At 33.4% G+C, this 12,704-nt stretch overlaps 2 protein-coding genes across 2 annotated transcripts; both read left to right on the top strand.

Annotated features, from left to right (window-relative positions):
• The first annotated feature begins 3,278 nt into the window (after positions 1 to 3,278).
• Positions 3,279 to 4,961, top strand: LOC143183106 (general odorant-binding protein 56d-like). The gene is made up of 5 exons (XM_076384531.1): positions 3,279 to 3,436; positions 4,130 to 4,205; positions 4,387 to 4,478; positions 4,562 to 4,667; positions 4,783 to 4,961. The coding sequence occupies exons 1-5, from the start codon at positions 3,389 to 3,391 to the stop codon at positions 4,860 to 4,862; spliced, it is 402 nt and encodes a 133-aa protein (XP_076240646.1). The 5' UTR covers positions 3,279 to 3,388; the 3' UTR covers positions 4,863 to 4,961.
• Positions 4,962 to 5,640: 679 nt separating this feature from the next.
• LOC143183335 (uncharacterized) lies at positions 5,641 to 7,660 on the top strand. The gene is made up of 11 exons (XM_076384859.1): positions 5,641 to 5,663; positions 5,694 to 5,763; positions 5,827 to 5,925; positions 5,969 to 6,019; positions 6,061 to 6,122; positions 6,175 to 6,200; positions 6,242 to 6,318; positions 6,660 to 6,744; positions 6,820 to 6,908; positions 7,278 to 7,371; positions 7,468 to 7,660. The coding sequence occupies exons 1-11, from the start codon at positions 5,641 to 5,643 to the stop codon at positions 7,542 to 7,544; spliced, it is 753 nt and encodes a 250-aa protein (XP_076240974.1). The 3' UTR covers positions 7,545 to 7,660.
• The last annotated feature ends 5,044 nt before the right edge of the window (positions 7,661 to 12,704 follow it).

Here is a 12,704-nt window from a genome sequence, read left to right as displayed (position 1 = left end):
TATGAATGACTGATGTACTGTCCAAACGTGAACGATACAGGCATTGACAGCAAAACGGTTCTGCCGTTTTCCATCATTTTTCGGCAGCCCTCAACATGTGTGTCAATTTTTCCCGACCATTTCAAGGAAAACGAGGACGAGTTTATCTTTGAAATTCTCAGGATGACCACAGAGTGGGTTACTACGCAGTACTCTGCATATTTGCCGTGCATCTGGTTTGTATCAGCTATTGGATTGTTTAAACCAGTAAACTCATTGTCAGTAAAGCTAAGAGTCTACTGATGACTATATATTATACAGGGTGTCTCCGAAAGTTGGAGACAGACTTTAGAGGTATGCAGTACTCGCCAAAACAAATAAAAAAAATCTTAGTAAACATGGATCCAAATATCATTAGTTTCGAAGTTATAAGACATTTCGTACTACGAGCTTTTAACAGCATACGAACTTACAGCATGTTTATCTACAACTTCTCGTTACCTCTTCAAAGTAGGCAACAATTGTAATCATTATTCAAGAAGCGTAAAACAATATTTAAACCCTATGTTTAATGAAAAGTGGATTGGTCGAGGCAGACCTGTGACGTCTATCTATGAGGTGATTTAAAGAATATTGTATATAATGAACCAATTAATTCGTTAGATGAATTACAATTGCGAATTGTAAGCAATTGTGAAGATATAAGAGAAAAACCGGAAATCGTCGAATGTGTGCATCTATGAGAAAACGTGCCGAAGAATGATTAAAATGAACGAAGGTCATATCGAACATTTGCTATAGACTGATGTATGGAAAGATAAGTAACACTTCATTGTTGAAAATGTCTCAAAACTTCCAAACTAATGACATTTGAACCCATGTTTTCTAAGACCTTTTTACTTGTTTTAACGAGTACTAGATGCCCTTAAAGTTTGTTCTCAACTTTCTGAGACACCCTGTACAGAGACAATTAATTCAAATACTAATACGTTGAATATCTCCTCGAATATAAAAACAGTATTATTTTACAAGTATTCGTTGCTATTTTTATACAAAGCGAATCTTATTGACAGAAAAACAAACACATCTTGTATCACTAAAATTTCTAATTTTTACGTAGAATATATAACTATCATAGTCATTCCTTTGTCAAATAACTAACATATGTCAAGGAGTCACTCAACTTGTTATCTAATTTTTCCCACAAGAACCCCTCACATGGAAATAATTGTATTATCACAAAACTTTCATATTACAGATAATTTGTTTTTATTTTCTCTATGCTTATCTTCTAAAGCTCTAAATTCAATGATGCAGAAGTAAACGATAACAAGTGTTAAATCATCAAACAACTTGAGCATATACATTCAATGCAGTTAACTATAAACGTGTCAGAGATAGGTCAGTCATATATAGCATTAGATACTGCTACTAATTCTATCGATGTTTGCTAGCTGAACAACATCGAAGTGTTACTATTTTTGTATGTAATGGAAATGAATGTATTATAAACATTTTTCACCGCTCCTTTGTTAATCTTCCATAAAGTATTCTTTGAAAAATGATGCATATGAATATAATTATTTATTAGCCACGTAAAATCATCAAGCAAGTAAAAACCAAACAACTGATTCAGAAAAACTTGTGTAACATGTTTTGCTTGTATGTACTGTTAAATAAAGCGTATTGATTCTGCAAAGCAACCGACGATCCTTCTGACATATAGAGTTACAAACTTTACCGTGACCTTCATGTGAAACCAGAAGATCGATAGAAAGGAATTAAGAAGAGTCATGTATGTACAATCTGCTATCGATCTAGTAATTGAACACGATAATGCAGGAAATAATTCTACGATTCATTTGTACTCATGAATTATTCATGTTACCCGAGGCAAAGATAGCTTCTTCCAACATCTCTTTTTTTCTAAATGAAAAAACATTCGTGTCATTGACCCTCGAAAAATGTCTTCAGAATTTGTATAAATACTTCACCATTTGTCTTATGTAGTCTATTATTCAAACTGCTTTTAGTTGTATTTCTTTAAAAAGAGAAAATAATTTATTCCATTCAAACATTTTAGAAAAATCTCACACTCTCAGTAACAAATAAAAATGTTCTTTACTTTTCTATTTTAAATCCTTGTTATTCTTTTATTGACTTAATCGATATCGAGAAAGAGAAATAAAAAAATTGACTTTTGTTAGAGGCAAAAATACCATTAACCGTTACTCACTCTTGTAATTTTTTATTAGGGCCAGGCGATCAAACTTGAAAAAAATATTGAGGAACGAATGTACTATGTATGCCTTTGTCAGGATAAGATGGATGAGTCTCGATTTCTTCAGATTACATAACCAACACAGCATATGTATTATGTATATTTTAATCAGAGGCAGAAGTTTGAGAGATAGTGATAGACTCGATCACATTTAATCTTGTGAGTTATGAATTTTGTAAATTCAGCTCATTTTCTTACAAACTCTTAGAAGCTAATTCCAAAACTTTTGAAATGTACTTTTGAAGTCCCAAAACCTCCAAAACACACAAAAGCTTTAAGAGTTCCATTTCTAACAATTTAATAAAGTTTTTCGAAGTTTATCCTTTCACTCAAAATGTTTCGAGACAGTTAGAGTCTCATCACTATAGGGAAGTCTCTACTAGAAAAACAAGTAATGGACACGTAACCAATAGAAGGAGAAATCTTGACACATAGGAGTGTGGTGTCTGTGTTTGTGGCATTTAAACGTAAATTAAAAGTAACTATTATTTTAAATATAAAATTGAGGGTGAAAGAGATCTGCTCTTTCGTTTTTCCTCCCTTCACCTCACCTTGCGTGAGTGCGCGTGCTACGACACATAACTAGGGTACTTGTGTCTATTTATATGTTTTTAGATTACAATCATTTATAAAAAAGAACGTTTATACCTAAATTGAGGAAATATTTTGTTATCTAAATTTATTTAAAACTTGTTAACATGTAAGGTTAAAAAAATATTATACTTTGAATAACAGTTCTTTTTTATAAATAATTCAAATTTGGAGACACAAAAATAGGAACAAGCACACTATATATGATATGTGCGCGAAAAGAGTGAATATCGTACATATTTGGACCATAAAGCCAGAGTGTATTAACTCTAGTTTTTTCTGTTTGACTAATACACTTTGACTTCGGGGTCCTGATATGTAAATATGTCATAGAGTGTATTCTCACGTGTGGCGACTTGAAAGTTTGAAAGGAGGAAAAACAGGAAAGAAGGGGTCCTTTACTGGCCTATCTCACTTCCTCTGACTCCAGCTTTAGTCGAAGTATAAAAACGCAGGGGATACTGACTGTGCGTTCAGTTCTCGAAGATCGTTCAACGGAATTTGTCGAGACTCCTTGCAATCAGTTCCACAACAGACATGAAGACCATTTTCGTCGTGTTTGCCCTTTGCTTCGTTGGTGCCCTGGTAAACTATTGAATTTTTAATTAATTATAAATAAAAAATAACGAATTCCTTTTTTGTAGTATTATAATCGAAAATAATTAGTGTTTAGATTTGAAATTTATGATGAACTAATGGAGTAAAAACAAATATACGTATTTTTCTAAAATTACGATAGTAATTTCTTCTTTGCACAGTTTGAAACTTCTGTTCTCTAGCTTACTGTAATTTGCCTGTGATATAAGAACAAAATTCTGTTAATAATATTATAATTTTTTTTATAATTTTACAGTTTCCAGTTTCTGATTTGAAAATATTTTCTGACAGAGGAAACCATAACATTCTAAACATTATTTAAATCATTTACATTTACTTAATCTGTATTAAATATTTTAATTTTACTTAATATGTATTAAATATTAAATAAATATAGATAATTGTATCAAATACTGAATAACAACAGTACAAGATTGTTATATAATTTTATAAAAATACTGCTTGCGAGTGATTCAATACAGTCAGAGGAAAGATAAAAAATCACGTGGTTTCTAATTGATTTAATCGATAACCCTTGTGACCTGTCACTAAATGATAACAATAAGTTTAATAATAAGATTTATATGTTCGTAAATATATTTGAATTAAAAAGTTAATACAACATAAATGAAAGTATCGAAAAGTTGATATGACTGATATAATTTTTATATCATTTTTTAGGCACTTACAGACGAGCAAAAAACCAAACTGGCAGAGTTCAAGAATGCTTGTATCACAGAGACTGGCGTTGAACCACGTAAGTTAAAAATAGTTATATTGAAAACTGTTAAAGGAAGAACGAAAAGTGAAATAAAAAAAAGTTGCAAGTGAAATCAACATTAAAGTGAAGATGCAAAAAGATATTTTAACAAAAATTAATTTAGACATGTCAAATCTTAAAAACTTGCACTTGTAAAGAATTCATATTTATTCTTCAGAGGCGATAGAGAACGCGAAGAGTGGCAATGCTGATGAGAACGATCAAAAACTGAAGTGCTTCGCCTCCTGCATGCTGAAGAAAGTTGGAGTTGTAAGTAACAAAACCCTTCAACGAACCCACTGCCAATTGTTCACCTTACTTACAATAAAAATGAATTAACATTCTTGTTACAGATGAATGAGGATGGATCTTTCAATGAAGAAGTGACTAGGAAAAGAGCGCCAAGCCACGTTACTAAAGATCAGGTCGACGATCTCATCAATAAATGCAAAGACACAAGTAAGATTCTGATACTTCGATTTTCTTTATCGAAATGTTAAAATGCAATTTAAAGTAAACCAGTCATTTTCGAAAATGGGAATATTGTTAATTGATTTAACGAATATTGTTCCAGCTGGTGATGACGTTTGCGACAAGGCAGCTAAATTGGTGAAGTGTTACAAGGAGAACAAGACCTTCAATTTACTTCCCTGAAGAGAGAATTTCAAAAAGAGATTATTCAATTGACTTATGAAGATATGCATTCAATATTTTTGTTACATATATAGATTAATAAATAAGAAGTTACTATTATTCCATGACTCCTAACTTATCCCTGTACTTCAAAGATGATTGTACTATATACATAGTATTCGGTTAAAGATGGGGGGAAGATTAAAGGATGATTCTATACATGGATGTGTATGTCGAAATTAGACAGGATAAAAAATAATAAAATTACGTCAGAGCTTTTGTTAATTATAAGCATTTAAGGAAAGCAGTGACTATCAAACATTGATATAAAGAAGCACATTTGACTTAAACAATGGTTGTAAGAATTGCTGTTCTCATGTTTCGGCGAATTTTACCAGTTTTAAATTCTTAGAAATAAAAAAACGAAGAATCAATTTCCTCAAGACGTAATTTCATAATTTTTTATCTTTGTCACATTTTGATGTCTACAATCATCCCTTAAATTTGACCCCTTCTGTAGTTGAACACCCCGTACATTTAGCAAGTAAAACACGTATAGTATGTAGCTACTCAACCAAATACATAAATGATACTTCTACTTGTCTGACTTGTTACCTAATTTTTTACTTTTTTGCCAAGTAATAGATAAAAGTTGTGATTAAATTGGTAATACAGAAAAAGTACTCTAGCAATTTAATACGTATAATTAAATTAGAATAAGTTTTTCAGTCTTTAAATTCCTTTGAATATATTGTTCTAACAGAACCACAAAAACGATTTTTCCCATTTTTTAAGAAACATGAAATACGAACATTCTTACAAGTTCACTTATGATTTCGATTATTAAACTAGATGCAGCTGTTACCTTTTAGTCCTTCCACTAACGAATCAGCTCTGGCTCATTCTGAATGTCGAGCCAAAGGTAACGTCTTTTTCTTTCTCAATCTCAAGGTTATTTCTTTACGGTCCCAATTAATATCATCAGTATCAGCTAATAAATTTTCCTATGATGCAAAACAATAAATTGTACGCTCGTTTGGCCAACAGTTATCAACGAATTGCATTAAAAAGCCTCGTATCGGCAGTTCGACGGAACTGATAACTGCATAACGCATTTATCCGTCAAGGTTTCTGATCCAATTTGTAAAACAATTGTTAGTCAATGCACAAAGGGAGCAGTTAATCGATAAAATTAATATCCTTCGGAAATATCGAAAAGATTAACAGCCCTGCCACTGTAAAAGCAAAGTACCGAGATAGTGTTACAGAATGGAAAGAGAAGTCAAAGGATTAACTTGCAGATAACGAGAATTATAAGTACATCTTCAACTAGACAGAATCACTTGTTCGAATCAGAGTGTGCTTGTGATTGTTTCTTTGATTTTCCGTGAATATTTCAGACATCGTCAACCAAAATATGAAGAGGATCATGAAGACCTTACTTCTCCTGTTCGTCCTCTACTTCAGTGTTTCTTTGGTAACAACTTATTATTTCAATGCACGATGTTCGATAAAACGCAGCGTAAGCGACAGGAAACACTAGTAGAAATTATGAAATACAATTGATTGATTACTGTTCTAATTTCTGAGAAATAAAAAAAAATGTTTTCGAATCTTGTAAAGCTACTTGTATAAAGCTATGATAGTAATTGAAAAATTTTATGGTACATTTTTTACTTATTTTTTTACAAGAAATTATTCCTCTGTCACTTCGTTGTACGATTTATCCGACACTCTGTTCATTTTCTTCGTTTTAATTAATAACTTTTAACAATACACATGTTACATTTACATTATGATTTGTTTCCTGTGCAAAAGTGTATGGGAGTCTTTAGACCAGATCAACTGGAGAGATTGAACGTATATAAAATAGAATGTATGAACGAAACAGGCATTGATTCTGGTAAGTTGAATAAAAAGAGATGAAATAGTTATTAAATATAAAAACTAAACAAACAAATTGTTGTGAATCTTTCAGAGAAATTGCAAAATGTGACAGTTGATCAAATTGTGGAAGACGAAGAGTTAAATTGTTTTATGGCGTGTATATTCAAGAAATTTAGCATCGTAAGTTAATGGAATTATTTGATCTTATAGCTCTTATATGCAGATCACGAATATGTAAAGGATACTAGAGAAATTGTAGCCCTTCAGGGATCTCATTTACTCACGCGCTAAAATGAATTTCTGCAAATAATATAGAAAAATATTATTTTCGATTTATTCATGTTTGTCTCTAACAGTCACATTTAATTGAGAACATTTTTCTCAAAATTCAGTTTACTTTGGACCAAGGATTGGAAACAATTATTGTTTAGTTATCCATTATAAAATCCTCTCAATCCCCCTCCTAATTTTTATATCATGATTATCTCTAAAAATAAATCTCTAAAATTTGTAAAAGATGATTTAATAGAATTTCTAATTCTCTCACAGATGAATGAGGATGGCAGTCTGAACGAAGAAATTGCCTATGAACACACCACGGAAGAAGGTGAAACAGAGGCAATCGACAAATGCAAGAATACCAGTGAGTTAAAAAAAATAATGTCTACTGATTTTGAGTATTGCAATAGATAAATAAAAAGGTAGCAGGATTATTAATTGAAATATATGTATATTTCAGCTGGTGAGGATGTTTGCGAAAAGGCGGGCAACTTGATGAAGTGTTTCATTCTCAACAAAGCTACGAAAGCGCAATAGTATTCTTGAGAACGTGATATACAAAATAAATTATATTTCTTTGTAACTAATATGTTAATACAGTCAATAAATTGATGTTAATAAATGATGTCCGTAGTTTCTATATTGTAATCAATAAACTGTGTCTAATGACTCACATTAGACTGTGAATCATAATTTGATGCAAAATTCGAACGCGTGGGTAACATTAAAAGTGCTAGAAGGAAATGAATAATTAAAGAAAAAAAAAAAGAAAGAAAAAAACAATTTACTCAATTGCGCATTGAGTTCATAAATGTATATACCTGCTTCTCACACGTTACGATCTTTACGTAATGAATGTTTTTTCGTCTAATTGCTTTACATGGAGTATGCAAAAATTTTCCTCCCAAGTCGAGTAATTTTTTACGAAACGATATATACAGCAAGCATATAAAATTAAAAAATTTCGAAATTTTACAAAATTTAACACATTCAAATTTTCAATTATAGTGTCATATTTCGAGAATTATTTCAAATTTTTTGCGTGAAAGTGACATCTATGGGTCGCTAAAATATGTTCGCAAAAATAATTGTTATAAAATCGAAAGCAAAGATGAAACATCATATTTCAAACAACTTATGTTATTTAAATCATTTCTATCACAGACGAGTATACAGGACAGATCAGACATGCCTCACGTTCTGAAATACCAAATGCTTGAACAAGTATTGGTTTTTGAGCGCCCTCTGCGATTTTCGAGCGGTGGATGTAAGAAATATTGTTTTTATGACTGATGGTAATGCCAGCAAAGGATAAAATATTCCTACCATACCATTCAATATACAAGGTGTCCTAAAAATAAGCATTGTTTTCTGGTCTATCCCATACCTATGTATATTCGTCTGTGATTGAAGTTAGTAAAGTCAGTAAAAATAATCGCAGCCAATTGGCTCGACTTATATGTTACATAATTAATAATTGTATCACAAAGTCGATTGTGAAGCGATTAGTAATTATGCACAAAATAATATCGATTGCCCAGGTCTCACCACGAGGAGGTTGCTGCGAATGGAGACCCGCCCTACCACAGTCCCATCCACCCTCCTTTTATATAATTTACATCCTTTTGATACTTGTTTGCCAAATGATTTTAATCGTTCCGCAAACAAGCAGCAGAAGGAGTTTTTCTCTACAGTTCTGGAAAGAAATTACTTATATATTATTTGAACTTATCCTAAATTAACTTAACTAAAAACGCCTTAACTTATACTACTTATAATAACGCCGCATCTTATATCTATTAAAATACTTATAACTACCCATCACCATACTACCACCTTATCTTAAACGCACGACTACTACTTAAGTACTACTTTGTCTACTTAATACTATTTGCCTGCCTATCTAGTATCTAATATCTAATATCCCCCCAATTCTTTTTAACGGCGATATCCCACGACGATGGTCCCACGATGAATTTCTGAAACAAACTAAACAATGTGTTAAACAAAATTTCATGGAATATAATATTCCATGAATCCACATACTGAAATAATGTCCCTGAAACAGAAAGCAGAAATGCATTAATATCAGATTCTTTTAACTATAATTTTTTAATATGAATCCCGAGACTCGAGTCTCTTTTTCTTACACTTTTTGGAAGATGTTCATTTTTCATTCTTTCTTTCCTCCTTTCTTTATATTAATTTCATATTGTAACTCCACATGGCATTCATTTCCATTTTTATTCACTCTTATAGTAAACCTATATTTTTCTAGAAAATATTTGCTGCATCTATATTTGCTGCAACAGAAACTTGTGTGCCTGATTAGTACGTTTGATAATTAGATCTGGGCATACTTCTAAGAATGGATTATTTTAATTTATAGCTCTGTATTTCTTCTTGAAATATTTATGTATATATTATACTAAATAATTTTTATCTTTACTTTGAATAAAATATGCCCAAATCTATACATATACAATATACAATACACAATACACAATACACAATATACAATGTACAATTTATATTATATAAAACATCTTACAATATACATTTTGCATATAAATAAATCTTAATTTTGTTTAATTTCTGAGAATTCAATATTCTACTAATAAACATCTTTTTTAAAAATTCAATTTTAATTTTAAATAAGAAATGAAATTAATTCAGTATCAAGATAAAAGGGAGTGAGGTGGAAAAGTAAGTTTAAAATCAATAAGAATTTTTTTAATATCAATGCTATATTAAAGAATTTACCATCAATATAAAGTATTGAATCGCGTTTATACACTTTTAAGTGCAAGCTCATATTATTCATAGTATCTTACTAACAATCACGAATAAAGTTGATTAATGCAGAGGATTTCTTAAAATTCATAAAAAATATACACTACTTTGTTGCATCAGTTGTCAATTACGAAAAATACAACCGCAAAAATGCTAAAAAAAACTAATAACGAAAGCCGTTACTAATTTTAAAAAAAGGTATAAAAACTTTATCAATAATTCAATCCAATATCTTAAAATATTTCACTGTTTACAATATCTACTATGTACACATTAAAAATTTTCATTACATATTAGTACTCCGAATACAATATTCTTTTGGCAAAGCAGATCATATTTTCCACCAAACTCTAATCATATTTTACAGCAGTGTTTTCAAAAACGGACATTTAAATTTCAATCTCTCATGTTCTACAAATACGCTCGTGATCGACCCCAGGCCGCGAGCATTTATCGAATAGATTATGTATAGCATTTCGGTCGCGAGTATCGTGAAAAGAGGGAGTCACGGAACCCAGTCGAATTCGGATCCAGTGCGCTCCCTCTACTGAGTTATAAGGATGGGCAGAGGCGGATCCAGTCCGTTCCCTCTCCCAGGAGTGGTCGATGAAGGTTACAGGAAAGACTATACAATATTTATTCGCTAAATGCTCGCAGTATCCAAAAGGGGACAAATTGATCACTAATGTAATGAACATGAGTTCCCGTCAGCAGCCACAAAGGGCGCTAATTATTCGCAACACTACTTCATTTACGCGATAGTATCTAAAAAAATCCCGACATGTTCGCCATCTCTCCATAATTCATTAAATAAAAAAGCTCCCAAATGCATTCAAAAAAGGAATGCATGATTGGTTACTATAATTATTCAATGAATATGAAGCACAAAGTCCCTACAGCAGCCACGTGGGGCGCTAAAAAAGTTCATTGCCAGAAGGGCTTTCATTTCGAGCAATCGCGTATGAACTGTTTTCGCAACACTAATTTACTAATTGCATAATTAGCTCCCGACAGCAACCACATAAAGGGCGCTATGTTATTTTCGACTCTACTGCAACATTTCGAAAAAATTCCCGAAGGTGCTTTTTCAAGAATAAGTCTTCGCAATTCATTGAACATAAAAGCTCCCAATTGGTTGCAGTGTTTATTCAATGAATACGAAGAACGAGCTCCCGTATGTTAATTTCCTCGCAACACTATAATGCTATGCACCCATATCTCATCATACGCAACACTATTTCGCGGCAGGTCGTTGCAGCCTTCCTGAAGGCTGGGTGGTGTGCTTCCTGGTTCCAGCCTTTTTTAAAAGCTGGGTGGTGTGTTTCCTGGTTCCAGCCTTTCTTAAAGGCTGGGTGGTGTGTTTCCTGGTTCCAGCCTTTCTTAAAGGCTGGGTGGTGTGTTTCCTGGTTCCAGCCTTTCTTAAAGGCTGGGTGGTGTGTTTCCTGGTTCCAGCCTTTCTTAAAGGCTGGGTGGTGTGTTTCCTGGTTCCAGCGTTCAATTTGGGCTTCTTTTTTTTCGCAACTCTACATGAAAACGCGATCAATCTTTTTCGCAACTCTAATTTTAAAAAAAGAAGTACTACAAAATTGCAATTGAATGTTAAAAAAGCTAATCGTAATACAAAACAAATTCTCTAATCAAAATAGCAATATTTAAAGGGAACGCGTTCAGCATCGCAACACTAATTCAAGAAAAAGAGGCAAACAATTAATATTTACTACTACTATTAAGTAAAAAATCTAATAGTATGAAGACTCTAAATGTATATCTCACTAAAAAAATACTATAATAACAAAATGACTAATGCAAAATGACTGATGCAAGATGACTCTAATGCAAAATGTATAATGCAAAATGACTATCAAAATATGTATCAAAGCAACGCGCTTTATAATTCATCGCAACACTACTTCAAACCGTATTATTCTCGCAACACTAATTTCAATCGCGATTTGCCCAACATTGCTGGGTTCCCTCGTTGGGCCAGCTTAAGGCGGCCATGGCAACTTAATACTAACAAGCTAATATGAGCATAGTGACAAAGTAGTAACAGGAATGACTCCCCATCAGAGGATAGGGATCCTCGGATGGCGAGCCATTAGTAGTTTCCCAATTCTTGCAGGGACTCTTCGTCTTCTTTCTTCGGGTACTCTACCCTGATGATCTCTTACTTAACCCTAGGCCCAAGATTCCCCACCGCATTGAGGACGAACGAATCCTCAAGCTAGGGCAAAGCACGAGAACGCGACCAGCAATTGCGAGGGAGTCTAATACTCCCAGGAAATCTCTGTTCGTGAACGCGTGCTGAATCTCGGGCGCAACGTTCGACCTATGACTTTCGCGACCGCGGCTCAACGACCCTAGTGCAATGTCGCTGAATTTGAAGAGTCGAGAAGCAAAACTGAGGCGACAGTATTGCTACCATCGGATCAGCTTCAGCTCTCTCTACTCCCCAAATGGATAAACGTTTCGACCTGTCCTTCCGATCGCGGCTCAACGACCCTAGTGCAATGTCGCTGAATTTGAGGAGCGAAGAGGAAAACTGAGACAGTATACTGCTACTACTGAACCAGCTGCACTCTTAACTCCCCAAATGGATAAACGTTCGACCTATCCTTCCGACCGCGGCTCAACGACCCTAGTGCAATGTCGTTGAATTTGAGGAGCCAAGAGGAAAACCGAGACGATGGTATTTCTACCATCGAACCAGCTACACTCTTAACTCCCCAAATGGATTCAGCCCCAGAAACTGGGACCTTACGTTCGAGCCTGTCCTTCCGATCGCGGCTCAGCGACCCTAGTGCAATGTCGCTGAATTTGAAGAACCAAGAGTAAAACCGAGGCAATGGCATGCTCCATCGCGCCAGCTTCACCTTGTCCCTTCAAATGGATCCCAGAAACAGG

This window comes from Calliopsis andreniformis, chromosome 9 (assembly GCF_051401765.1).
Source record: "Calliopsis andreniformis isolate RMS-2024a chromosome 9, iyCalAndr_principal, whole genome shotgun sequence".
NCBI lineage: Eukaryota > Metazoa > Arthropoda > Insecta > Hymenoptera > Andrenidae > Calliopsis > Calliopsis andreniformis.
This window is presented reverse-complemented; position numbering and strand designations above follow the sequence as displayed.